The sequence below is a fragment of the Pogoniulus pusillus genome, chromosome 37 (assembly GCF_015220805.1).
Source record: "Pogoniulus pusillus isolate bPogPus1 chromosome 37, bPogPus1.pri, whole genome shotgun sequence".
In the NCBI taxonomy this organism is placed as follows: Eukaryota; Metazoa; Chordata; class Aves; order Piciformes; family Lybiidae; genus Pogoniulus; species Pogoniulus pusillus.
The window spans coordinates 2,535,955-2,563,901 of NC_087300.1; the positions used below are offsets into that span (position 1 = coordinate 2,535,955).

The window sequence follows — 27,947 nt, forward strand, 5'->3', positions numbered from 1 at the left end:
CGAAGCGCGGCCGGGGAAGCAGCTGGAGGGGGTGGGGGGGGTCCTAGCTGGAGAGAGAGAAGGCAGCGCAGCCACTCCTGCCGGGCCTTTGCAGTCATGGTAAGCCAGCACGGCCTGATTCAAGAGCTGAGCCTGCAGCCCGCTTGTGTTTGCAGCCTTGGATGGTGGTATAAAGCCTTGCCAGGGCACATATGGGAGCTGAGTATGGTTTTTTTCCTGCCTTTGCAGCCCTATTTGTGGTATAAGGCCTTGGAAGCACCCATGTGGGAACTGAGCTTTCCTACTCTTGCCTTTGCAGCCCTGAGCTGTAGTACAGGAGCTTGGCAGTGCCTGTGTGAGCACAGCCCTGCTCTGTGGTAGGCAGGACTCGCAGGGGAGGAAAGCTCTTGGTGGATTTGTTAAGTTGGCTGCGTTCTGTGGTGTGGCTCTTTGCAGAGAACAGTTAACTCTTACGTGGTATGTAATGCTCTGTGTTGTTGAGAAGAAAAAGAGTCTTGTGGGCTATAATTGTCGGAGGCTAAGGAACTCCAGTGAAAGGTGCTGGGGTGGAGCGAGTGGGAAATGGTTTGTTTGCACAGTCCTCAAAGCAGCACTGAGCAGTTTCTCAGTGGGGATGGTTGTGGACGTGAAAAGCTTTGTGTGCAGCCATTCCTGTGACTGAGTTTGTGGAGGCAGCAGCTATTTTTAACTAACACACAGGTTATGGTTCAGGAACTGCGGTGCTGGGGTCAGCTCTGGAGTCAGCACAGGAGAGACAGGGACCTGTTGGAGCAGGGTCAGGGGAGGCCACAGCAATGCTGTGAGGGCTGGAAGGGGTCTGTTATGAGGCCAGGCTGAGGGTGTTGTTCAACCTGGAGAAGGCTCCAGGGAGCCCTGGTGGCCTTTCAGTGCTCCCCGAGCTTCTCTCCGGAAAAAGCCGCGGTAGCCTCTGGCTCCACGTGGAGGTACCTGTTGTTACAAGGGGTCAATAAACGCTAACCTGGCGATCGTTTAGGGATCTTTGACAGTCATTCTCACCCTGTGGGCAACTATTCGCTCCTATCGAGAGACCGGAGCGGCCGTAGCCAGCTGCCTCCTGTGCCGGTGCTCCTGACGGGCACGGCGCTCGTTTCCCAGGCGGGAACGCTAAGCTGCCCCCCCCCTATTCCCGACATGGGAAACGGATTCTGGCGCAGTTACGCAGCAGTTACGCAGGTGCTACATCGGAAAATCAATATTGGCATGTCATCATTCGATATTAATCGTAACAGACCCTCCCTGAGAGCGTCCCGGTCCCGGCGCAGTCGGGAGAAGCGGAAGCGGTGGGAAGCGGTGGATGGGCCGAACCATCGGGTTTGGCTGAGGGGGAAAGCGGGCTATACCACTGCGGCTGCGCACGCAGGGGGTCCGTATGCACGTGTGGCCGGAGAACCAGTCCAAGAGCGGCGGTGGAATGGGGGGGGGGGGGGGGGGATCGGAACGTACTACTAAGGGTCCGGTTCGCTTCGGGCCGCGGGTGAGCGGGGCAGGACGAACCGCCCCCGAGGCCCCCGCGCCTGAAAAGGCCATACCAATGCTTTAGCAGGGGGAAAAGCGAGCTGTATCGGTGCTGTTCCAGCAACAGCGCGGATGGAGGGGAGCCGTATCCCGCCGCACGGGGAGGGAGACCCAGCTGGTCGCATGGCAGCGAGGAGCGAAGCGACCTCAGTGCTTCCCATATTGCATCACAATGGCTGGAGTACACCGCCCCCCCCCAGCAGTGCTGCTGGTGGACGCTGCCGGCGCGCTGAAGCGGGGCGGTCCGGACCGTACCACGGCAGGCTGTGGGTGAGTCGGTGTGAGGTGGGCCTGGCTGTGCCAATCAGCGCGCGGGCCGGGCCGTACCACGGGGCACGGGCGGGGAGGGGAGGGAGCGGCCTGTGCGCGAGGAGCCGCCTGGCGTCGCGCGGGCTCTGGCGTCTCTCGGTGCGGCCGGGTCGAGCTCACCGCCAGCCCCGCCACGGGCCCCTCCGTCACCGGGCCGGGCTTGCCGTTACCGCCGCCGCCTTACACCCACCTCCCCGCTCCCGCCCCTTCTCGCTCCTTCCCGTCCCCCCGGCGCGGTGTGTGGGAGGCGCCGGGCCCGCTCGGAAGAACGCCGACGCGCTCAATGCCCAGGGTGAGGGGGCCGCGCTGGGGAAGAGCTGGGGGGGGGGTTCGGGTGAGGAGAGGACCGCGGGAGGCTGCAGCTCCGGGCCCTGGGGCTGCAGAGGGAGGCATGTGGGGACCCCTCCAGGCTTCCTTGGGGGGATTTGAGGAGGCCCTCCGGCGTGTGGGGTTGGACTGTGGGACCTTCCTGGCCTAGCGAGTTTCTGTGGGCCCCTGCGGTCGGTTTGGGGGGGGTCTTTTGTGCTCTGGTGGTGTGGTCTGGGCAGGTCTGGTTCGGGGGGGGGGGGGGATCTTTGGCTGGTCTAGGAGGCTCTCTGGTCTGAAGAGCTGGTTCGGTGTCGGGGAGGGGGATTTGCTGACCTGTGGGGCTTGGCTGGGGAATCCTTCCGGGCCTTCGGAGCTCGTTTGGGAGCTGCTTGCTGGCCTGTGAAGTCTCTGTTCTACTTCGGGGCTGGTTTTGGAGGGTCCCTTCTGTGGGGTTAGAGGAGTAAGAAGCACTCCCGTGGCCGTTGCGAGCGGTTGGAGGACAGTAGCATTGGGAATGCGTTGTGAGATGTCCCTGCTACCTGCGAGGCTGCCCGGGAGGGCCCTTCCCTGCCTTGTGGGGTGAGGTCGACTCACAGTGCCCACTCCTCAGTCCCTCTGGCTGGTTTGTGCAGCTTCCCCCCTCAGCTGCTGGGCTGGGTGAACTCCAAAGAGATGGTTATGGGGAGAGAGTCTGCTGTGTACCTGAGCACGAGGGGGGGGTCATTGCCTTTGGATTGCAAGAATGAAGGATAAAGAGTCCACGAAGGGGTTGGTGTGGGTGAACTGGGGGGGAGGGGGTCCCGTGCCTTGCTTGTACCTAGTATAGGGAGCATTCGAAGGGTTCTGTTGGAAGGGAGGGAGTGTCACTTATTCCTGTGTATGTATGGGAAAGTTGGAGAATGGGAGGGTTATTCTGGGGTAGAAGGGCCCTGCCTCGAGTTTTTGGCCTGGAGATAGTCTGCAAAGAGTCAAGGTTATTTTTTTCCCTAGGATCTGGGGGCTGGAATATGGAGGGGGAAGGCTGGGAGCAGTGTTGGTGGGGGAGGCTGAATCTTTCTCGGACTGGCTGGGGGCACGTGGAGCTGGAAAGGAAGGGTGTCCAGGATGTGGTGGTTTTCCTGGGGTTTGAGTGGGGGCAGGGTTGTGAATGCTGAAGCCAATTTGTGTGGAGGGCTGCCCTGTGGGATCCGGAGCTGCTGAGGTTGGGAGCGGGAAGTTGGTGAAGTCTGGGCTGGACAGGGCTGATGGAAAAAAAAACCCTGATGGTGCTGAGAGTGACCTGCAGGATGGCCTGAGACTGGGAGTGGTGTGCTTGCTGGGAATGGCTGTGGTTTGCTGCTTAGGGTGTGCTTTGGTGGGGTGAGGAGCCCGAATTCCTGAGAGCTGGAGGTTTGGGATGTAGAGCACGAACGAGGTTGCAGGTTTGGAGGTGTTAGGGGACAGGGGTGACGGTGGAGCAGCCTCCACTCAGCTGCAGCCATGGTTCCTCGTGGTTCCTGGGTGTGATTAGTCACGATCTGCTTTTTCTCTCGGGGCAGCTGTGTGCTTGTTGGTTTCAGTGTGAGGAGGAGTAAAGGCAGAAAGTTGGCTTTGAAAGGCTACTGTAAAAATGGAAACTCGCTTCAAAACTCCTAAAATGAACCAGGGAGGGTCTGACTCAGAACTGCAGTTAGTATTTAAAGGAGAAAAAAAAGCAACCAAGATAAACCCACCACTAGCAGCAGCCAGAAAACTCTATCTCCTTCTGAGTCAGCGTGTGGAACTAAGATTTAATAACTCAGCTCTTGGAAGGGAAAGATCAGTTGGAGTTAAAGTAGGAGAGTGGATCTGCATACATATGGATGCACAGAGAGGAATGTCAGGCTTGCACAGGCTCTGCTTGAGATGTTTTTCCATACATAACGTAGGTGGCTGACTTCAGGTGGAATTTCCTGCAAACATCCATGGTTTTCTTCCACGCAGCAGACAGAGCTCAGATGCTCTTTCTCTATCTGAGCAGGGCTGAACTGTGATCGCAGCTTCTGCTGCTGGACTTTGCCCTGTGGTGGAATGCCGTGGTGGTTAACTGTTGTGAGGCCTGAGAGGAAGAGCTGGGAGCTGCATGCCTCTAGGAAAGCCATATAACCCTGTCCTCCCTTTAAGGAAGGTGACCCTCAGCTAAAAATGTAGCTCTTGAGATACTGGAGTGCAAGCAGAGAAATTGGTGTATGGTGTAAATTATGTCTCTTGAGAATATGTAGGGAGGAGAAAATGTGTTGTTGGAGATGCAGTGTTGCTGAACAAGCTCTGTGTTGCCTCTTGGATTAGTTTGACAGCTCCCTTGCCTGTAAAGAGTTGGAGGTTTAAACCAGCTCTGTCTAAACGTTGAAAATAGCCTTAATGGCTTGAGAATCTGGGCTAAAAGTTGCTCTCTTTGGTGCATGTGAATTGCAGGGCACTGATTCAGGCCAGTATCTGGCTGATGCATATCGTAAGAGTATAAAATCCCTTTAGAATGGCTCTTGGTTTTGGTATCATCTCATGGCTCAATTTGCTAATTGTGAAGGGGTAGAGCAGTCTGAAATCTTTTTTTTTTTTCAGGTGTAACACTCGAGACACTGAGTTCTGTCTCTATTCAGGTCACTGTTAGGTGTTTCTTTTTGTTACGACTTGTTTCACTCTGTTCTGTACTAAAAAGTTAAGTTCTTTGTGGTCTCTTGCACTGAAAGTCTAACCCTGCTCCAAATAATGAACTGTGGATTTTAACAATGGAGACTTTGTGGAGGGGCAGTGAAATTTATCAGTGAGCTTCAGTTTCAGTTGTCAGACTGAATTTAACTGCCACAGGAGCAGGGGGAAAGGAGCCAATTCTCCACTAAGTCATTTTTCCTGCAGAGGTAGATGGCAAATTCAAAGTCAGATGAGTAAGATGCAAGTAATTCAACTCTGTAACTTCACAGAGTAATATCCCTGTGGCTGCCTGATTTGAAAGTGCTTTTAAGTCCTGCTTGACTTGTTCATGGTTTTTTTTGGTGGGTTGTTTTATGAGCTGCTTTTTCTTTTTGATGCTTCATCTTCAACTGTGAGAATATTTAGCCTGAGTTGTTGGGGTGCTGCTGATCTATCAGGTCCCTGTCATCGATGACCCACAGTTCGTACAGCTCAGGCAACCCAGCACTCTGATTTTTAGGACTGAGTTACTAGTGTCACACACTCGGAGTGTTGTTGTCTAAAGTAATTTTTAGTGTTGCTTGAATATAATTCTCTGACAAACAGGAGAGTAGCTTAAATTTTGTTTCCCTAGTTGAGCCTTTTTGGTTTTGACTTCAAAGACTTTCAGTAACTTTAAACTTTTGGGGCAGGGTATGTAAATTAACACTGAAACGTGTCCTTTGAAGGGCTTCTGAAAACTAAATGGTGGGTGGGGAAGGTGTTCAAAAAAATCCTGAGTTGGAGGAAAGAAAAGTTCTGAAGCAGAAAGCACACACACATAACACACACATCATCTTTTTTTTTTCTGTAAGAGCTAATGTGCTGTCTGTGTCCCACTGATGATGTTCACCCTGGAGAAGAGAAGGCTCCAGGGAGACCTGAGAGCAGCCTTCCAGGATTTGAAGTGGGCTCCAGGAGAGCTGGAGAAAGAGTGAGAGGATGAGGAGTGATGGCTGCAGACTGAAAGAAGCTGGGTATAGATGAGACATTGGGAAGAAATTCTTCCCCGTGAGGGTGGTGATGTACTGGAACAGGTTGCCCAGAGCAGCTGTGGAAGCTCCAAGGCTGGAAGTGTTCAAAGCCAGGTTGAATGAGACCTTGAGCAAGCTGCTCTGGTAGGAAGTGTCCCTGCCCATGACAGGGCGGTTGGAACTAGATGATCTTTGAGGTCACTTCCAACCCAAACCAGTCTATGATGATCTCTGTGTATCAAGGCCTGTGGTGGATACAGTGGTTTGACCTCACCCGAATTTAGGGGCAGCAGCTGAACTTTTTTGCCTGATACTCAACTCTGAGTTTTGCTGCAGGATGATTCTCTCTGAGTAGCCTTGCACAGCCCATTTGACAATTCTTACCGCTTCCTGATGTGTCACTTCTCGAGTTGAGCCTTCTTTAATCTGGACTGTGTTGTTGGTTGCTTTTTTTTTTCCTCCTTTGCTAAGGCAGATCTCTATCTGCTGCTGTGCCTGGGACGGAGCGACTGGGGTAGTGCGAAAGGAAACGAGTGAGTCACTCGCAGAACTTGTCAGCAGGCTGGGAGGGAGCTCCTCAGCGGGGGTGGATAGGGTGGAACACGAAAAGTTTTGACCTCACCCCTCTCTAGGCACGTGTCGCTCCGAGCCAGCTTCCTTCAGAAGAGCTTTTTCCAAGAATGCCAGTTCCAGAGCTGCTTTTCTCTGCGCTAGCAGGGTAGATTTTAGACGAGGTGCTTGTTTTGGTTCTTGCTGACGTACTTCCCCTGGTTTTAAGGCTCCTTTTGGAGGTCTTGATGGGTTATTTTTCCTCCCCCCCCTTGAGAAGCACCTTGTGCTCCAGACAGAACGGGACATTTTGATAGTGTGTGGACAGAATGTGGGTCTTTTTTGTTCTGGGAGGGGGTGGGGGGCAGTGCGGGAAAGGGAGGTGAAATGTGATGTACGCAGTGTCAGGAAAAGCTTGGCTGGGCTGCAGTGTCCTAAGAGGATGGTGGTTTATGGGATCAGGCTGTGCACTGTGGTGTTGATCTCACATGTAAAACCTGCAAACTGCCGGAATGAGGCTTTAGGGAAGAGGAAACGGAGAACAATTCAGCAGCTCATGACCTAACTTGGTTAACATCGAATATGGATTCCTGCTTAAAGGAGCAAAATGAGTTGAGAGGGTTGGAAAAGGCTGGGTTTTTAAACACTGAAGTATTATTTTAATACCACCTGACAAATTAGCAGGCTCTGCTATGCATCCTGTGTACAGAGTTATTTGGAAAGGTGATCCCAGTGACCTTTCCAAAGGTTTCCCCCTTGAAATCTCTGGAGGCTGCAGCTGTTGTAGGCTGTTTCCCTGGCTCGCTGTAGCTAGGGCAGCACTTCTCCCGGTGTGTTTTGAAGGAGGTGGTGGAACCAGGCATGGTTTACAGCCTTATCACTAGGTTTTTGTTAGACCTATCTCCCTGAGCTTGTGGAGGCTCTGCAGATGAGCCAGCAGCTTGCCCCAGTGAAGTATCTAATTCAGGAGTCATTATAGCAACAGACAAGGCAGCCACTGGAGATGAGTGGTGTAGAGATGTTGGATTTTTACTTAAGACAAACTCAAGTGAAGCTTCTAGCAAGTCAGGAACTTAACTCTTCTCCCTGAGAAGCTCAGAATTGTTTAGGTTGGAGAAGACCTTTAAGATCAAGTCCAACTAATAACTTAGCACAGCCTAAACCTGAGCTCTGAGAGAAAATCAGAACTCTGTAACTGTCAGGAAAGTCCAAGTTGCCATTGCTGTGCCTCCCTTAAATGGCCTTTTCTTGTGTGCAGAAAGCACGGCTACCACCAACGCTGTGCTCTTTAATCACCCTGATTTATCTGTACTAGCTGGTAAGATTATCCTTTGCTTGCTTTTAAAGCATATTCCTGCATGTCTGTAGTATGTTGCAAGCCATTTTTCTCCAGCTGGCCTCATTAGGCTTTATCAAGCTCTTGGCGTGTGGCCGTGTGAGAGGTGGGGAGCTCACAGTGCTCTTAGTTGTAGCTTAAATTAGTCCTGGCTGTAGGTGCAGCGACTGTCACAGCTCACTGAACTTGCCTGTATAGATAGGCATCTTGATTGATGATTATTCTCTGATAATTAAGTTGGACAACACCAGGAGCTGCCTTCTAAGCATATCTGGTGGTTATTGCTCTGTGTTTGTCCTCCTGCCTCTGCCTTTTCTCCTCCTTAGATTCCTGATGGAGCTGTTGTGCCTCACTCCCAACGTCCACGTGTCCTTCTGCTCCCTTTCTGAGGCCAGCCACATAAAACATGTTGTAATTTCTTGGTCTCTCTCCATGTTCTATCTCACTTGGAGTATAAAAAGCTGAAGGGTAATTGGCTGAAAAATGATGTCTTGTTTTATGTTGTGCAGAGACCTGGTGGCTCTTTATTGTCGTGGGTTTGATGGCTCTCTGTTCTCCTGGGATTTTGAAGTGCAGATTTGCTTGTGAACGCAGGGAGGAAAAAAATTGGGAAGGATTGAGTTGGGGAGATCAGAAGTTGTAGACAGTGGGGGCTTTCCTGGTTTTCATTTTCTTAATTAGAAGCCTGCTTTTTCTTTTTGAACTTTAGCTTAGCAGTTGGAAGGCATAAAGAGGAAAGGATATGTGTCAGGGAGCAAACTGCTAAAGGTAGGGCTCTGTGCTACATAGACTTACCCTTCTGGAAATCATTTTTTTTCAGACTTAAATACAGTGCTTTACATTTTTAATCACTCCTTAGCTATTAGCTAATTAAATACTTCAGTAACACTCCTTTGGGGAAGGTAAGGTGGTGTCATTCCTGTTCTGCAGATGAGTTGGGTTTTTGAAAGCAGCTTGGCCAAGGTCAGACCACAAGTGGCTGCAGATCTGAGAGCAGGACATGCGTCGGTGGCTCCCCCTGCCATGCTTAATTCATTGGAACATGTCATCTCCACGTGTCCTCTCTTAATGACTTCCTAAATCGCCTTTACCAAAGACTTTTAAAATAATTGGGTTGAAATTCCCTCTTTGATTTGCTGGAGGGAGGAGAAGTGTAACCATAATGACCTGATTTGCTGCACCTCGCAGTGCAAATAGCGCCGGATGAGGCTCCTTCAACCAAATGATCGGTGCTGAAAGGAAACATGTTTGAAGGAGCTCTTTAGCTATGATGCAATAGGCCTACCCCTCATGACAGTGTTCTTTGTAATGCTCTCAGCCTCTGGTACTCTGGATCCGGGTTTTGATCTATGCCAGGAGCTGTTGGCTGCTGGCCTGGTTTAAATGACCTCTGAGGACATCATCATGCAGCCTTTGTAGTGTTGGAAGTGGGCTACAGGTGAGCTGGGAAGGGACTTTGTACAGGGGTAGTGGCTTCAGACTGGAAGAAGCTGGATTTAGATGAGACATTAGGAGGAAATTCTTCCCTGTGAGGCTGGTGAGGCACTGGAACAGGTTGCCCAAAGACGTTGTGGAGGCTCCAGGCCTGGCAGTGTTCAGAACCAGGTTGGATGGGACCTTGAGCAAGTTAGTCTAGCAGGAGATATCCCTGCCTATAGCAGGGTGATTGTAACCAGATGATCTTTAAGGTCTCTTCCAATCCAAACCATTCTATGACTCTATGACCTCTTTAGGTTCTCAGAAGTTAGTTTTGAAATTGCTCTTGCATTGTGACTCTCTAGGTCACTCTCCAGGCCATGTCAGATGATTGGGATGTATGTTCAAGTTGGGGAAAGTCAGGCCAGGTTTGGCCTGAAAAAAAGCTTTTCTTGCACCAAGTTTTACAGGTGTTGGGCACATGAGGATGCTGTAACTTAAGGCCTTCTGTTCCTGGAACACCATTGCTGTAGCAGACTGTAATACATTTTAAGGACTCCTTTGCTTTGAGGTTGGGTGGTGTACATGAGAGAGTTGTGACAAATGTGCATGAATTGGCAAGTGTAAGGACTTGAGCATGATGTGTTTAGATGGGACTCTTCCATCTGGGGTGAGACTCGTTCCTGCAGTCATTACACTGATCAAATATTCCAGCATTCATTTGTGAAATTTGTATTTCAGTCACTCAGAGCAAGAACTGCGTTAAGGTCGGGGGAGGTTATTACAAACATCTTTGTTCTTGCCTCTGGCAACCTAATTAATGTGGGTTTTTTGGCATTGAAAGCTGTTCTTTAAGGAAATAATTGCTGTTCTTGGGGTGATTTTTGACTTTGTGTCAGTGAAAAAGGTAATTTTGTAGTACTTAATTTGCCTGTTTTAAAGTGGGGATCTCATTAAAAGACTAAATGCACCAAGAGTTTTTTTGGGGGGTCTCAATTTCCACACGTGTGTGTTTCTCCCTAACGGTGTTCACTTGAGTGTGGCTGTGTTGACCTTTCAGCTTGAGCTGCAGGATTGTGACTCCTGGCTGTTAGCTTGGATTTTGTTCAAGTGATTTCAAACCTCCTCCTTGGAGAAGTGTCAGTTGTGATTCTTGGGCCTTGTGCTTTTTAATGGGTGAGAAGCCACACTGCTTATTTAGTATTTCAGCTTTAAATGAGTTGAACTGGTTTGGGTTAACTCCATTTCCATCCCTCTGAACTTCATGGTAGAATTCTGTCATTTTATCTCTTGTGGAAACATCTGCATTTTGAATCCTGTGCCTTAGCTGCTGCTCTCTTAATGCTTTGCTCTTTAACCACAGATGAAACTGAGAATAACTAAAAGCTGTCACTGCAAAATGGCCCTTTGGGTGCTTTGGAGATGGGTAACTTCTGGAGATAAGACAAGAGAGAGGCCAAGGGGAGGCTACGAGGATGATGAAGGGACTGGGACATTGTCTTATGAGACACCTGAGGCTGTTTAGCCTGGAGAAGAGAAGGCTGAGAGGAGCTCTTGTTAATGCTTACAGATATGTGGAGGATGGGGACCAGTCTCTTTTCATTGATGCCCTGTGATAGGGCAAGGGGTAATGAGCACAAAGTGGAATCCAGGGAGTTCCACCTCAACATGAAAGGAAACTTGTTTGGTGGTGGAGCCCTGGAGCAGGCTGCCCAGAGAGGTTGTGGAGTCTCCCCCGGAGAATTTCAGAACCCGTCTGGATGTGTTCCTGTGTGATCTGCCCTGGGTCACAGGTCTTTGGCAGGGAGGTTTTGGACTGGATGATCTCCAGAGGTCCCTTCCAACTCCTACCATTCTGTTATATCTCCCTGCTTCTGTTGGGAGTTTGATACAACCACGTTGATGGAATTTATCTGCTAGCAGAAGCTTGGCCACAGCAGTTTGGTTGCACTCCTATGGCGTATTTTGTTCAGAAAACAAAGCCGTGCCAACAGTGTATTTACATATTTGGACTCAAACCAAACAGTTAGGGCTGTACCAACAGCCACTTTGAAATGTGTACTTAGCTTTGTGCTATTTTCTCCCCTTCTAGAACACCTGGGTGGGTGGGAGGGGTTGTGAAGAGCACAGAAAGGTTTCCTTGTTCTCCATTCCAGTGCCTGGCTGCCAGGAACAGTCCCTTGTCACTAGGCTTGAGCCTGCTCAGAGCTGGAGGAACATTTGAGCTTACAGCTGTTGGGACTCCAGTAAAGACTGAGTTGTGTTTGTCAAGTTTAAGTAGAGGTTTTCTGAAGGGGTTAATAATTGGCATTTCTGGAAGTAGAGGTGATTTTGCCCCTCTGCTCTGGTAGGACCTTGCCTGCAGTGCTGCATCCAGCTCTGGGGCCCCCAACACAAGAAGGACTTGAACCTGCAGGAGCAGGTCCAGAGGAGGCCACAAAGATGATCAGAGGGCTGAAGAACTTCTGCTGTGAGGACAGGCTGGGAGAGTTGGGGCTGTTGAGCCTGGAGAAAACTCCAGTGGGACCTTAGAGTTGCATTTTGATATCTGAAGAGGACTTGCAGGAAGGCTGTGGAGGGATTGTTTAGGAAGAGCTTGTAGTGATGGGGTGAGTGGCAATGGTTTGAAACTGGAGCAGGGGAGATTTAAGTTGGACATTAGGAGGAAGTTCTGCATGATGAGAAAGTTCTGCATGATGAGAATGGTGAAACTCTGGAACAGGTTGCCCAGAGGGTTAGTTGATGTCCTCATTCCTGGAGACGCTCAAGGTCAGGCTTGACGTGGCCCTGAGCAAACAGATCTAGTTAAAGGTGTTAGGGGGGGGTTAGAATTAGGTTGATCTTTAAGATCCCTTCCAACCCAAACTATAATCTGGTCTTTAAGGTCCCTTCCAGCCTGGTGCATGCTGTGCTTCTGGGAGCCCCTCTGACGTGCTGTGTTTTCCTTCCCTTTAGGTGTTCTGTTGGAATATACGTCGCACATTTATGGCGATTCTGAGCGTGAGGGCAGACTTCTGCCAGGCCCAGCACAGCATCCTGGCTGACAAGTGAGCTGAGTGCAGGGGCTTCTACGTGCCATAATTCTTTTGCCTTGAAGACTCCAGACACAGCGAACCCACTCAAATATATGGGATATCTTCTGCACATTGGAAGCATATTCCTTTTACTGACTTTAGCAAAACGAAGCATCAAGAAAACAAAGTGGAGAGAAAATCTGCCCTTACTATTTTTTTTTGCCTCACCAGTGCCTAAATGTAGAGCAAGCTGCCTAGTCTTGCATGTAGTCAGAGCTGTTGGAGTCTGAAGGATACCACCTGCAGTAATTGAGGCTGAAGTTGAGTTCAAGCAGATCCTGAAGCAAACCTGCTTTTCTAGAAGCAAATTCTTTAAGGAACAAACACGTCAAAGCAAGCTCTGATCAATCCCAGGCATTTTAGTGGTCTTTTTTTAATGTTTTCTGCTGTGAAACGTTTCCAAGGTTATTGATTTTCTTTATTTTTCCCCCTTTTTTCATTTTTTTTGGGGCCCCTCACACATTTTTCTTTGCCATTATGAACCGTCCAGCCCCCGTGGAAATTACTTATGAGAATATGCGTTTCCTGATCACTCACAACCCAACCAATGCAACCCTCAGCAAGTTCATAGAGGTAAGGCACTCAAATGTGGGCATCATCCTTCTTTCCTTATGTGCTTCTCATTTCTCTGGCAGTTCTGAACAGGCATCCCTCTGTAGCTCAGTGCTGGGCCGTGAAGATGATCAGAGTATTGGAGCAGTTCTGCTCTGAGGACAGGCTACAAGAGCTGGGGGTCTTCAGCCTTGAGAAGAGAAGGCTTTCTGGAGACCTTATAATGGCCTTCCAGTATCTGAATGGGGCTTGCAGGAAGGTTGGGGAGGAACTATTGGCAAGGTCTTGTCATGGCAGGATGAGGGGGAATGAGTTTGAACTGGCAGAGGGGAGATTCAAACTAGATGTTAGGAAAGGGTTCTTTGCAGTGAGGGTGGTGAGACACTGGCACAGGTTGCCCAGGGAGGTCGTGGAGCACAGAAGCACCCAATGTGATCAAAGGTCACATTCTGTGCTTCTGTGCTCCATGACCTCCCTGGAGGTGTTCAGGACCAGGTTGGATGAGGCCTTGAGACACCTGTTCTAATGGGAGGTGTCCCTGCCTATGGCAGGGGGTTGGAACTGGCTGATCTCCAGAGGTCTCTTCCAACCTAAACCATTCTATGATTTATGTAATGTGGAACTTGAGGTGTTTTTATCTTTTAATATATCACTCAGGTTCACCTGATGGTAGGAGAAGAGGATATGCTGGTTGCTTTTTGTAAAGTTGTGCATTTCTGTTATTGCAAGAGGCTGGATGAGCTTCCAATTTGGAACACACCCCCCCTCCCCCTCCTCCCTTTTTGTTCTGCCTTTTGAAGGACTGCATGTTCATAGAATCATAGAATGGTTTGAGTTGGAAGGGACTTTGAAGATCATCCAGTTCCAATTCCCTGCCATGGCCTGGGACACCTCCTACTGCACCAGGTTGCTCAAGGACCCATCCAACCTGACTTTGAACACTGCCAGGCTTTGAGCCTCCACTGCCTCTCTGGGCAACCTGTTCCAGTGCCTCACCACCCTGAGGAAGCATTTCTTCTTAATCTCTCATCTAAATCCAGCTTCTTCCAGTCTGAACCCCTCATCCCTCATCATCTCACTCTATGCCTTTGTGAAAAATCTCTCTTCAGCTCTCCTGTAGCCCTCTTCAAATCCTGGAAGGCTGCTCTAAGGGCTCCCTGAAGCCCTTCTCTCCAAGCTAAATGACCCCAGCTCTCTCAGCCTGCCCTCACAGCAGAGGAGCTTCATCCCTCTGACTATCTTTGTGGCCTCCTCTGGACTCTCTAACAGGCCCCCACCCTTGTGCTGGGGACTCCAGAGCTGACCCCAACACTGCAGGTGTGGTCTCAGCAGAATGGAGCAGAGGAGCAGAATCTCTGCCTCCATCTGCTGCCCATCTAAATGTTGTTTTCCACTGAATCATGCAGTGCTTCCAATACATCGATCTCGTGCTCCTCTTCTGGCTTTTAAAGGAGCAGCTCACAGAGCTGGAGCCACTTCCTGACCTTTCTTCTCCCTGGGAGAAGGATTAAGTGGAATACTTGAGCTGATGTTTTAGTTTGCACACTGTGTTAGCAAGCTGCCCTGCCAATCCCAGAACTGTCAGGGATTTCAGGTGCCAGAATTTATCCCTGGAAACTGACATTGCTTGGGGTTGAGCTGCGGGGAAGAGTCAGCTGGGAGGGGCACTGGCTTGCCCCATCCTGACTTTGGAAGATCTTAAATGCAGCCAAATTTAATTCTCAGTTTTCTGGAAGAGCAGCAGATGGGCTCAGCAGAGGAGCAGCAGCAGAGTGTATTTCTGCACTGTGCTGCAAACCTGCTGGATCTTTGTGCTGTTCTATCTTCCATCTAGAGGACTTTTCCTCTTGCATATGCAGGGCTTTTGCATTCCAGAGAGATCCTGTCATCTGATACTGAGGTCTGACTGGGGCTATTAACAGTCTCCCATGATTTAACAGTGTGCTCTTCACTGGGAGTCTTCTCCCTGGTTAATTTTGCTTGAAAGCCACATTCTTTTGGTCTTTAGATCTATTAAATATATATAGAGATATAAAAGCCATCTATTTGATATATATAGACACACATATATATGTGTGCCTATATATACATAGATAGTTAGGTGTCAGGAGGATGGGATCAGTCTTTTTTCAGTGTTGCCCAGTGACAGGACAAGGGTTAACAGGCACAAACCTGACCATAAGAAATTCCATCTAAACATGAGAAGGAATTTCCTTAAGGGTGATGGAGCACAGCAATGTTCTGCCCAGAGGCATGGTGGAGTCTGCTTCTCTGGAGACATTCAAACCCCACCTGGATGTGTTCTTCTGTCACCTTCTCTAGGTGAATCTGCTTTGGACTTCATGATCTGCAGAGGTCCCTTCCAAACCCTACCATACCACACTGTGATATTTTGTCCTCTCTGTTGTTGTGGATTGTCTTCCTCTTTCAGGAGTCTTGACTCTGGAATAGAAAATGATTGCTAATTATTAGAAGCTGGAGTGTTTCAGTGCAAACATGAGAGGAAATTCTCCTTGCTGTATGAACCTTCAAAGTGAACTGGAACAGCTTTTGTTTGATCTTCTGATTATTTATCTAGCACAATGTGCTACTTATAGTTCATTACAAGGAAGCTGGAGTATGGTGGGGTGTGTGTTCTGTTCTTCCCTGCCTCAAAATGTCAACACTGGTTGAAGCAAACAGTTCCAGGCTTCTATTTAAAGAGAAGAAGAAGCTGCTTGGAGTATATAAGCAGCTAATTTAATTTTCCTCTCTTATATGTGGTTTTTATTCCACCTTGGCATTTCCTCTGTGAGGAGGAACTCAAAAGTGGTTCAGGTTTATTCCTGTTACATATAACCCTTGTCCTAACTCAGGCCATAAAACCTCCTGTCTGCCTTGGCCCTTGCTCCTTTGCTGTGAAGTCACCTTGGAGCTGGGCCACAGCTGTGGTACCACTATCTAACAAGTGTGGTTCTGGACTGGAACATCTCTCTCAGGAGGAGAGGCTGAAAGACTTGGGGGGTGTTTAGTCTGGAAGGGTGAAGGCTGAGAGGAGACCTTATAGAATCATAGAATGGTTTATGTTGGAGGGGACCTCAAGGATCATTCAGTGCCAACCCCCTGCCATAGGCAGGGACACCACACACTGGAATAGGCTGCTCAAGGCCTCTTCCAACCTGATCTTGAACACCTCAAAGATCACATTTGGTGATTCTGTGCTCCACAGCCTCCCTGGGCAACCTGTGCCAGTGTCTCACCACCCTCACTGAAGAATTTCTTCCTTACATCTAGTTCGAATCTCCCCTCTTCCAGTTCAAACCCATTCCTCCCCATCCTGTCATGACAAGACCTTGTCAGTAGTCCCTCCTCAGCCTTCCTGTAGGTCCCCTTCAGATACTGGAAGGCCACTCTAAGGTCTCCTTGAAGCCTTCTCCAGGCTGCAGAACCCCACCTCAATGTTTATCAATATCTGAAGGCTGGGTGTCAAGACGAAGGTGCCAGTCTCCTTTTAGTGATGCCCAGTGACAGGACAAGGAGGCAGTGGACACACACTGGAACCCTGGAAATTCCACCTCAACATGAGGAGAAACTTGTTTGCTGTGAGGGTACTGGAGCCCTGGAGCAGGCTGCCCAGAGAGGTTGAGGAGTCTCCTTCTCTGGAGCCTTTCAAAACCCTCCTGGATGTGTTCCGTTGTGGCCTGCCCTAGGTTCTCCCAGCTCTGGCAAAGAGTTTGGACTGGATGATCTTCAGAGGTGCCTTCCAACCCCAACCATTTTATGCTTCTGTAGCTCATCAGCTACAGTTCTTCACTCTGTTGGTGTGCTCATGTCTTTCCTGTTCTCTTTAAGGAGCTGAAGAAGTATGGAGTGAAAACCTTGGTGCGAGTTTGCGATGCCACTTACGATAAAGCCCCTATCGAAAAAGAAGGAATCCAGGTTCTAGTGAGTTGCCTTTAAAGCTGTCTAAAAATGACCAATTCTGTGTCTGGGAGTGGTGGGGATGGCCTTCATGTGTTGGGCCAAAGCTTGTGACTCTTTCAGCTTGGCCAACATCAGCACCAGCTAAAGCCGGTGTGGAGAATCCCCTGTAGAAGGTACTTGCTGGTTGGTCACAGTTGCCTGAGCAATTCACTTAGGATAGAAATGACTGTTCCTGGGTTTCTGCATTGGTTGGGATATTTTGATGTTCTTTCAGTGACTCATTTGACATTAATCCAAATGTTCAGCCCTTGGGATTCATACAGCTTGGTTTGGTCCTTTCCTGTAGCTACAGCACTCCTTGGCTTTGCCATTGACCTTCCCAGGAGGGAGATAAAACTCCCTTCTTTCAAAACTGCCACCTTTTGACATGTTGCTGGAGACTTAGAGGCTATAGCAGGATACTGATCCATTGCAGATCACCTCGAAATGGAGCCTGGTTGCTGCTGGTTCCCCTGGTCAGCAGGTGGAATTCCTTCATTGCTCCTCATTCAGTTATGCAATGACTGTCTGAGGAGATTGTCTGATATTGCTCTGTTTCAGGGGAGGTTTTTTTAAGAGGTGTGTGCTCACTCTAAGCTTGCAGGCAGTATTTTTCCAGGCAATACTTCTGAATTATTGTAGTGTGTCAGATATAATCAGTTTATTTTACTGGAGTGAGTAATACCTTGTTGTGAGGCCAGCAATTGCATCTTCCCTTCTTGTTACAGGTACTCAGTCTTCTGTTGCCTCTTGATATTTTTTTTTTTATGGTTCAGGCAAAGGAAAACTTATGCAGTTTTCCATTAGGAGGGGGGGAAAAAAGTGAGTTGTATCCTGGCATAGCTGTGAAAACTCCACGTACAGGTCAGTCAGGTTTCTTGGCTTCTAGCCCTGGTAAGCATTTACTCCAGTTCCAGGCAGCCACGTGTGCCTCAGTGTTGCTGGAAAAAGCAGTCACTGCAGAACTAGCAGTGCTCCTAGGGCTGTGCTCTGGAAGAGTATTTTTGTTCACTCTGGAGCTGTCTTGGACTTGAACATCACAGTGTTTGCAGAACGCTGCTGTGAAACCTCTACCTGCCATCCTCCCAGGGTTGCCAGAGAATGGAAGAATGAAACTTCTGAGGTAGAAGCCCTCAGAGCTCTGATGTAAGCTGGGGCTGCAGAGATGTGAGCAAAATCCACCTTCTCCAGCTGGGGCTTAAGAGTAATTCTGTGTTTCTGTGCCAGAACAGAGACTCGAGTTCTTCTTGGAGCACTTAGGACGATGTTGCTGGTGAGATGCAGCTGACCTTGCTTCCACTTTCTCCAACTCATGGCCAGGCCCTCAGGGCAGCTGCAGGTTCTGGGGAGTTCTCTGGAGTCTGTGCTTCCCAAATAGTTGAGGGATTTTTGTTTCTCAAGAAACTTGAAGCAGTTGTTGGTCAGGTTTGAGCTGAAAACAGGGGCTTTTTTGAGCTGTTGCAGGAAGTGGAAATTGGTGTTGCCACCAGCTCTGCTAAGCAGAGTTCTTTGGCTGACACATGACAGAGTCCTGTGTCTGTACTCATTTGCTTCAGCTTAGAAGCCTCTCCGTGTTTGGTACCTACCACTTCTTGCTGTTCCTCTGATGCACTAGGCAGAATGGGAAGCATAAACCCACCAGGCATCTGTGAAGGGTGACAGAAAGCAGGAGATGACATGAAAGGTTTGCTGCTGATGCCAGCAGTCATCCTGCTCATCCCACTCATGAGGCTGCCATAATAGTTTACTGCAGTAGTGTTGTGCTAGTTGAGATAAGCTTAACTAGTTCCCAACATGACCACCTCCTGCGTAGCTTTTCCTTCCTGTGAGCTCTCCCCAAGCAGAGCCCTGTGGCTCTTCAGAGCTGGTATTGAATTACCAGCTGGCTGAGAAAATAACACGTCACTGTTTAAAGCTAATATTTGCTTGCAAAGATAACATTAAGATTAAAAGCACTGCCTGAGAGAGATTAGTGTCTATTTTAAAGCTGTTGAGGTCAAAAGCGTGGAGTGAAGCCCCTGAAAAGCAGAGCAGAGCCTGCTCCCCTGCTGTGCTCCGCAGGCTCGTGTGCTGGTGGGAGCTGGGCGCAATGTGGCAGCTACAAAGTTGCTCTGGCAGATGGCAGAGTGAGAAAGTAGAGAATTAGCTGTGCCGTGGTTGCAGTAGTACTATTGCATGTGCCTGTTGATAAACAGAGATTAAATCCAGGGGACAGGAGGAGGGGATGGGTTGGGTTTCTGTGGGCTCCTGCAGCTCGTACAGCTCTGCTCGTGTGTGAGGTCTGGTGCCACACAAATGCTACAGCAGAGAATCTGGCAGGATTTTGTTTTGCTGCAGGTGTGTTTTCTTTTGTCACTGGCTGCCAGCCAAGGAAGCTACAGTGGTTTGGTTCATTTTGAGGTCCTAAGATACATTTCATTGTTCTTCTATCAGTCCTTTGTTTCCTCACTGTTTCTGGACCAGACTTTCTTTACCCTCTGTGGCCACCACCTGAAGAGCAGCAGGCAGCCAGGAGTGGCCACGATTGAGATGTGATTTGTTTGCCCTCTGGTATTTACTGCATCTCTCTGGGCTTGGTGTTGAAGGTGGGACAGCTTCAGGCTGGGGCTGCAGCCTCATCCCAGTAGATACCAGTTCTGGGAGTGTTTTGCTGCCCTAATTTCAGTGTGAGTTGTACCTGGGTTTTGAGGAAAGGTCTTGGTCATCCTTGAAGGCCTGCAGGCCTTGAGCAGTTGTGCTGAGCAAGGCTGCTCCAGAGGAAGGGTGATGAAGAACCACCACCCTTGCCAGCTGCTGCAGGGTGGCACAGCAGAGCTGTGTTTTCTGTTTGTGCAGTCTCAGTGCATCATCCTGCTTATTAATGACTGCTTTGGTCCTGGAGCTTAGCAATTTGTTTTCTCTCCTGTCTGACAGGAACCCAGAGGTGATGCTGGCAGAACTCATAATCGAGGTGGGGGGAAAAGACAAACCTGCCAGACTTTGCTGGCATTGCTCCTGTAGCCCCTGAATTGCTCTCATTCCTCACTCTGGGCACCATCCCATGTGATGGAATGTCAGTGGTGTTCTTTTCCTGGGAAGGTGATAGTTGGTGGGGACATGATGATGGGGATTAAGAGTTGGGTGGATGTGATGGTTAACCTGTGAGCTGTAGTAACCTCCTGCTTTTGGTTTGAGGGAAACAATTTAGTTCAATGTGAAAGCAGGACACAGAACTGCTGTGTAAATCCTGCCCTTTTCTAAGGGAAGCATCTTGCAGTGGGCAGTGCCTCTTCTCTTGGCAGCCTCTGCATCTCTTCTGGGACAGTGGGTGCCACTGGGCCTCAAATGCTCCAGCAAGCAGCCTGTGCTTGAGTGGGGAAATCTCCTAAAAGCCTTTTCTTCTCAAGAAGTTTTCCTTTGTGCCTGTGTTTCTATTGCTTTGTGTTTTGCTGCCTTGTGCCAGTTCCCATTTGCTTTTGAGTTCTCTGTACTTTCTATCTTATTTTAATCACATATCTGATTATTTCAGTAACTGAAAACTTCCTGAGCTTTGGAGTTCCAAGACTGATTTCCACTTTGCAGCTTGAAGTGCTGACATGTTCATAAGGCTTTCTTGGGCTGAGGTCTGTGCTAAGCTCATTCAGGAGGTGTTAGGGAAGCAATAAGTGTTCTGCAAAACTAAAAGTTTGAGTTTCTACCTTTTTGGTTGTGCTTGTTCAGAGTTTCCAAGTACTACTTTCAGGCTTTAAAGGCTGGTTACTTTATCTGTCCTCTGAAGGTGCCTCTCTGCCAAGTGTAAAGAGAGACTTGGGACAGCTACTCTGCTAATTCAGGTGCTTCAGTGTGGGAACTGTGTTAACCTGGTCTCAAAGACCTGCATAAAAGACTTATTGCTACAAATGAGGGGAGAAGAGGACTTCTCAAAACCTCTCATTTGGAGAGAGGGTTGAATAAGAAACTGGGTCTGACTCTTGTAAAATGCTTTGCAGTTGTCTGAAGTGGTAACTACCAAGTGTATTTTTTTCCCTTGCACCTGGGAGTGTTCTTCCTCCAGCACTCCCTGGGGGCAGAGAAGATTACAAAGCATGTGATGTTGTGCTTGGTCTTGAAATGTAGGACATGGAGTTCTCCACATAGCACAAGTTCCAGGAAAGACCTCAGGAAAATGGGAAGCTTCTCACATGTCATTTTGATTGACAGCCATGTTGATGATTTTAAATGTGGCCTGGGTAGTTTAAGTGTTTCCTGCCCCTTTAGTCGGTAGAGATTCAAAGAATGGGTTGGGTTGGAAGGGCCATTACAGATCATCCAGTTCCAGCTCCCTGACTAGCACCCCTGGCTAGCCTAGGTTGCTAGCCTGGCCTTGAATACCTCTAAGGAGAGACCATCCACAACCTCCCTGGGCAACCTGTGCCAGTGTCTCAGCACCCTCCTAGTGAAGAACTTCTCCCTAATGTCCAGCCTAAATCTCCCCTGCTCTAGCTTCAAACCACTGCCCTTTGTCCTGCCACCTCAAGTCCCATGTCCTGCTTCTCTCCCATCCCACATTTGGGTTCTCCCAGCTCATTTACTCCTCCAGCCTCTGTTCTGCTGTGGTGCATTGCAGAGAAGGGGCTGACTGCTCACATTACAGAGCTGCTACTTCCCTTTGACCCTGCCATGCAGTGGGATGGCACTGGAACAGGCTGCCAGGGGAGATGCTGGATTCCCCATCCCCGGAGGTGTTCAAGGAATGTGTTACTTGGGGACATGCTTTAGACCTGATTCTAGAGGCCTTTTCAAACCTTACTGATTATCTGAGTCTCTGCGTTGGGCTTTTCCTGCCCCTTGCACACATCAGCCTTAAAGGTCATCCAGCTCCAACCCCCTGCCATGGGCAGAGACACCTCCCACCAGCCCAGGTTGCTCAAGGCCTCATCCAACCTGGCCTCAAACACCTCCAGGAAGGGGCATCCATAATCTCCATAGGCAGCCTGTTCCATTTTCTCACCACTTCAGATTCATCCAAATCTGCAAGTTCCCATTTAGATCAGAAGCTTGCCAGCTGCTGACTCCTCTGTGAGCTGAAGGATGATCTTGATTGCACACAGGGCAGTGCCTCACATCATGGGGCCTGAAATTGCATCAGGGAAGGTTTAGGTTGGATGTTAGGAACAATTTTTTCTTGCTACAAGTGTGTTCAGGCATTGGAACAGGCTGCCCGGGGAGGTGATGGAGTCACCATCCCTGGAGGTGTTGAAGAAATGTGTGGCCATGGCAGGTTAATTTTCCCTTCCTCCCTGGATTCATGGCAGCTGGGCAAGCTGATCCATTGGAGTTGTTCTAAAATACCATCTCTGCTGATCTCCTTATAATTGTTATGAAGCAGCTTCTCCTCTGCACAGAGGCTGCAGGACAAATGGCATTTTAAAAGGCTGGCACAAGCACAGTCTACAGAGTTCTCATCTTTCAGATGTTTATTTGAAAAGTCTATTGATTTTTACATATTTTTAATAAAACAAGATTTCAAGGGCAGCTATTCCTCTACAAATTCCCTACTCCAAAGGAGTTAGTGGAGGGGTTTAATCGAAATGGTATTGAGAAGTGCAATTAAATGATTGTTAAACATTTAGTGTCGCATTATGATATTGACTCAGACTTCTCTGCAACCAGAAAAAATACCCACACAAGTGCCTGCTTCTTGCTAAACACAACATTTTCCTTCTCTCAGTTGTTGTTACCTCGATTGTGGTTTCCAGAGGGACTTGGGTGGGCTTGGGAGGTTCAGAAAAAGGCCCCAGGGCAGGGTCCTGCGCCTGGGCTGGGGCAGTCCCAAGCACAGATCCAGGCTGAGGAGTGGCTTGAAAGCAGTCTGGAGGAGGAGGACTTGGGGCAGTTGATGAAAAACAGCATGAGGCAGCAATGGTCACTGGTAGCCCAGCAGGCAGCTGTGTGCTGGTTGCATCCAAAGCAGGGAGAGCAGCAGCACAAGGAGGGGAACCTGCCTCTCTGCTCTGCTGAGACCACACCTGCAGCACTGCCTCCAATTCTAGGGCCTTCATCGTAGGAGGGACATGGAGTTATTGGAGAGGGTCCAGAGGAGACCACAAAGATTATCAGAGGGCTGGGACACCTCCTCTGAGGTGACAGGCTTAGGGAGTTGGGGATGTTCAGCCTGGGGGAGACCTTAGAGCAGCATTCCAGTGCCCAAAGGAGGCTACAGGAGAGCTGGGGAAGGACATTTTACAAGGGCTTGTAGTGATAGGATGAGGAGAAATAACTGAAGCTTGAGGAGAGGGTATTTAGACTGGAGATTAGAAAGAAATGTAGTAAGAGTGAGGGTGATGAGACACTGAAACAGGTTGCCCAGGGAGATTGTGGCTGCCCACTCCCTGGAGGTGTTCAGGGCCAGGCTGGATGAGACCTTAAGCAGCCTGGGCTCAAGGCAGGGGTGGTTTTAACTGGATGAGCTTTAAGGTCTCTTCCAACCCAACTCATTCTATAAAGCTCTGAAAATCCATGGAGCTAATACCCTTCTCTTTTTCTCCCTTCCAAGGACTGGCCCTTTGATGATGGAGCACCACCCCCCAGTCAGATAGTCGACGACTGGCTAAACCTGCTGAAAACCAAATTCCGCGAAGAGCCTGGGAGCTGCGTGGCTGTGCACTGTGTTGCAGGGTTGGGAAGGTCAGTACCCACCAGCTGCTTCTCTGCTGGACTGCCAGTTAGTTTCTTTGGTGTGGGAGGTAGGTTGCAGAAGGTGTTAAGTAAATGCCAATTTCTCTGCTTTCTCCCAAATAACACTCGAGCCAGCAGCAAATTTGTGTGGTTTAAGTGAGGGAGTCTTGGCTTCAGCTTAAAGATCTTCAGTCTTTTCATAACTGATCAAGGATGAGAGATTGTTCAGAGCACTTCTGTCAGTCATGATCCACAGCAGCAGTTAGAGGAGTTACTCATCTGCAAGTACATTTCTTCCTGTGAAAACAGGAACGTCTCTGGTGCTTCTTGACAACTGCTATAGAAATACACAACTTCTCAGATGCTGCAGGTTGGGGGGGGGGATTAATTTCCTCCCATTTTCCACTGGCATTCTGTGGTAACAAATGAAAAAAGGCATTTGGCAAAACCTAACTCAGTTCCTTTCTTACTCTGAAGTGGTATTGCTTTAGATTCAAAAACATTTGGGCTTGTGTTCCTGGCTCACATGCAAATTGTTTCTCTTCTCACCACTCGAAATATAACTTCCCTCTTTGAGAAGAGCTGCATTTTGAGATGAGATAACCAAGAGTGATGTGGGAAAGCAAAATGCTGCCTGCATATTCCCAGATGTAATCTCTGGACCTTGTGTTTATCCAGTGGGCTAGGAAATGGAACTGAAGTGTGAGTCGTCTTCCAGTGACCATGGGAGTGTGGATAGGAAGGAGTGGGGAAGGAAAGTGGCTTAAAGAAAACAAGCCCAGAGCTGGAGTGCCTCAAGTTCTTAAACGTTCACCTCTTGAGAAGAAGAGATGGGGAAATAAAGAGGTTGGAGGGGAAACAGCTAATATTTAAAGCCACAGAAGCCCAACACCCCCCCCCAGGCAATTAACATTTGTTTATCCATTCCTGCTCTGTTGTTATCTGAGGAGCACCTTTAGGAAGGTGGCCATGTGTAGCTCAAGGGATCTTAAGCTCTCCTGTTTCTTGCATAATGTCAGGCCAGAGGGTATCAGAAGCCTCTCATCTTCTGCATGTCACACAAACTGCTGCTATGTGTCTGCTCCTTACAGAACGACCTTTTTGCTGTTCTCAGACTGCTGCTGGCAGAGGGGAAAGCAAGAGCTTGACAGATTTTGCTTTAATCAGGAAAGCTGACTGTCTGCAGAAGGGAATTGAGCTTTGACTGCACTAAAAAGAGACAGCTTGGTTGTTTTTGTTGTTATTCAGGTGACTTTTGAAGGTTCACATTGTTTCCGTTTGGAAAGTGAAAGATTCTGTTGCTGCAGGTGCAGGGTAGCAGTGGTAGTCAGACTGCTTTCTCCTGAGGGATGTTTGTTTAGCCAGCGTTACAACCTGGCCACTTGCCAGCACCTGCTTAACCCTTTGCTCCTCTGCTGCAGCTCTGTGCATTTGATGGGGTGAAGATCAGCCCAGGAGGGTCAGTGTGTGCTGTGATACATAGGATTGTTTAGGCTGGAAGAGACCTTTAAGATCATCCAGTCCAACCATTAACCCAATGCTACCAAACCTGCTCCTAAACCATGTCCCTCAGCACCATTTCTACACTGCTTTGAAACCCCTCCATGGATGGGGACTCAGCCCCTGCCCAGCCTGGTCCAGGGCTTGACAATCTTAAACCTCCCCTAGTACAACTTTGAGACCATTTCCTTTTGTCCTCTTGCTTGTTCCTTGGGAGAAGAGACCAACCCTCACCTGGCTCCAGCCTCCTTTCAGGCAGCTGTAGAGAGCAATGAGGTCTCCCCTCAGCCTCCTTTTCTCCAGGCTAAACACCCCCAGTTCCTTCAGCTGCTCCTCCCCAGCCCTCTTCTCCAGACCCTTCCCCATCTTTGTTGCCCTTCTCCATCCCCTCAATGTCCTTCTTAGAGTAAGGAACCCAAAACTGAAGTCAGGATTCAAGGTGTGGCCTCACCAGTGCTGAGCACTTCTCTAAGCCACTTGCTCAGTGTTTTCCCAGCTCTCTCTCTCGTACAGCTAAACCTACAGTGTCCTAGGAAGCAAAAGGCATGAAGGAGATATCACACACTTAAGCAAAGCAGAAAATTAGGTTATAGTGAAATGAGTAAGTATAAAAAAAAGAGGTGGGGGGGGGAAATCTGGAATGATTATTTCATACCCAAAACACTGAGGAGCTATTGACTGTGTCTGTGTGAGCAGGCAGCAGAGCTGTCTGCCAGGAGAATTTCACATTAGATACTCAGCAGGCAAATGTCTTTCTGTAGATAATGCTTAAATACTTCAGCTATCTGCTTATAGATTAACGTGATGGATTTTGAAGGGGATTCAATATATTGTTCTCTTAGATCTTCCTTTAAACATTGATTTCTCCTTTAGGGCTCCTGTACTGGTTGCACTTGCTCTCATTGAATGTGGAATGAAGTACGAAGACGCAGTTCAGTTTATAAGGCAGTAAGTTAAATTCCTCCATTCTTCAGAGGTCTTTCCTGCTTTCTGTGGTGTTTGAGCAGTGTGTCTTCAGCACAGCCTGGGAGATTAGTTTGCTGGTTGCTGTAGCCTGACAATAATGGTCATGATTTTGATGTTAATGCTGAGGTTTTGTGCCCCTTTGCCCTTTAGAGATGAGGATTAAAAAGTGATTCTGGTTTGTTTCTTTCTTATTTGGTTTGTTTTCTTTTGGGTTTTTTTTCCTTTCTCTTTTTAAATCTTAGAACCATAGTCACAGACTGGCTTAGGTTAAAAGAGACCTTTAAAGCTCCTCAAGTCCAACCCACCTCCACTGAGCAGGGACATCTCCAGCTAGAGCAGGTTGCTCAGAGCCCCAGACAACCTGACCTGGAAATGGTTCCAGGGATGGGACAGCTCCTACTTCCCTGGGCAACCTGGGCCAGGCTCTCACCACCCTCACTGTAAACAGTTTCTTCCTTCTCTCCAGTCTGAATCTCTTCCTCGTAGTTCAGACCATCCCCACTTGTCCTGTCACAACAGGCCCTGCTCAAAAATCTGTCCTCAGCTTCCTTATCCTCTTTAAGTACTGAAATCAGAATTGTGTGGGTTGGAAGAGACTTTAAAGCTCATCCAGTTCCAACCCCCTCCTTGGCCTGGACACCTCCTGTTAGACCAGGTTGCTCAAGGCCCTGTCCAACCTGGCTTTCAACGCTTCCAGGCTTGGACCCCAGCTTTTCTGGTCACTCAGATCTGAGTTGTTGACCTAAAACTCAAACATTTTGAGCTTTGGAAAGGTGGAGGGCAAAAAAATGTCTAGGCTGGGGCTGTAGAAATCTTGGATGAGTTGAACAGGAGCTAATTGCTCCTGATTAAAAAAGAATTCCAGTGAGACTGGGCCCCCAGGCAGAATTGCTACAGCCAGTAGGTGAGCAGCAGCACTCTGGGGGCTGTGGGTGGGTGTCAGCCACCCAGAAAATGTTAGCAGAACCCTCCCTGTCTGGAAAATAAACCAAGTGGAGCAGGATGAGACTGCAGAGCTCTGTTGGTTTAGTGATAACATCGAATCTTGAAATGAAGCCCAGCAGGTAAGATTATGTTGGATGAGCTTTGCCAAGAAAGCAATTCATCCCTTTATGGATTCCCAGGGTCTTCAGTTATCTTTGTAAACTGTCAACAGAGTTCTCTGAAGTTTTTTCTTTCTTAAATTCATTCTTTCTCCCCACTCTTTTCCTCTTTTATCCTGAGAAGTTCTTTTCTGAGAGCCTCTTAGATACTTGCATCTGAATGTCATGGTCTTACTTAGCAAACAGAATAAGCAGCACACGCATCTGCGTGGAAAGGGTGACCTTGATGTTCAATGTTTGCTGCTGGCAACAGAAAATAAACTTCCCCCATCCAAGCAAACCCTCAGAAATTTGCTAACTTGGGCTTTGATTTGAATATTGGCACCTAGGCAGCGAACCGCTTGCGCTGGCCTGCTTTTAGCCTCGCTCAGTGGAGATGGATCCCAGCCCAAAGAGCTGCTTGAAAAGCTTTGAAACCAGGACTGGAATGTACATGGTGACTGGTTTTTTTTTTCTCCATTGATATTAGCCTTCCTTTTTCTTTGTTTTTAGGAAGAGGAGGGGAGCTTTCAATTCCAAACAGCTGCTTTACCTTGAGAAATACCGACCTAAGATGCGATTACGCTTCAAAGATGCCAACGGTCACTGCTGTGTTCAATAAAACAAAACCAAGCAGAAAAAAAAAACACCCCAACCCCATCACAAAACAAAATAATAAATCTCAGACGAAGGCAGAAGTTTAGCATGGGCTGTTTTCTGGACTCTTGGCACCTGGAAATGTGAATCTGGAATCCAAACCGACCCCTAAACCCTACATCGTCAAATGAGTGGTGGAGTCGATGCTCCTTAACCTCTGTCCTAAATGGTGATGATTGAAAAGGAGAAAGACAAAACAAAACCTCCCCCACAAAATAATAATAAAAATCTATTCAACAAAATGATGAGAATTGAGAAAGATTTCAGTGAAGGATTTGTTTTCTCCTTTTAGCTGCAGTTTGAACAACCTGCAAGGAGAAAAAAAAACAACAAAAAAGAGTTTCTGAACCTTCTGTATTTTTAACTTTTTAAGTGGAAAAGAAAAATAAGAAATAAAGGAAATTTTATGTCTTAAGGAAAA

At 48.4% G+C, this 27,947-nt stretch overlaps 1 protein-coding gene across 3 annotated transcripts; it reads left to right on the forward strand.

The window, feature by feature from the left end:
* The first annotated feature begins 14 nt into the window (after positions 1-14).
* Positions 15-27,947, forward strand: PTP4A2 (protein tyrosine phosphatase 4A2). 3 transcript variants are annotated; one of them, XM_064172428.1, is made up of 7 exons: positions 15-99; positions 12,073-12,164; positions 12,682-12,764; positions 16,575-16,667; positions 23,200-23,330; positions 25,695-25,769; positions 27,383-27,947. In XM_064172428.1, the coding sequence occupies exons 3-7, from the start codon at positions 12,708-12,710 to the stop codon at positions 27,489-27,491; spliced, it is 465 nt and encodes a 154-aa protein (XP_064028498.1). In that variant the 5' UTR covers positions 15-99; positions 12,073-12,164; positions 12,682-12,707; the 3' UTR covers positions 27,492-27,947. The 3 variants fall into 3 exon arrangements, with proteins under 3 accessions (XP_064028498.1, XP_064028496.1, XP_064028497.1); XM_064172426.1 differs by having other exon boundaries at positions 12,073-12,764; XM_064172427.1 differs by lacking the exon at positions 15-99 and adding an exon at positions 1,872-2,137 and having other exon boundaries at positions 12,073-12,764.

Coding starts and splice junctions, on each gene's coding strand:
- PTP4A2 (XM_064172426.1), top strand. CDS start 12,669: ATGAACCGTCCAGCCCCCGTGGAAATTACTTATGAGAATATGCGTTTC. Junction 23,331..25,694: donor TGTGTTGCAGGGTTGGGAAG/GTCAGTACCCAC, acceptor TTTCTCCTTTAG/GGCTCCTGTACTGGTTGCAC. Junction 25,770..27,382: donor GCAGTTCAGTTTATAAGGCA/GTAAGTTAAATT, acceptor CTTTGTTTTTAG/GAAGAGGAGGGGAGCTTTCA.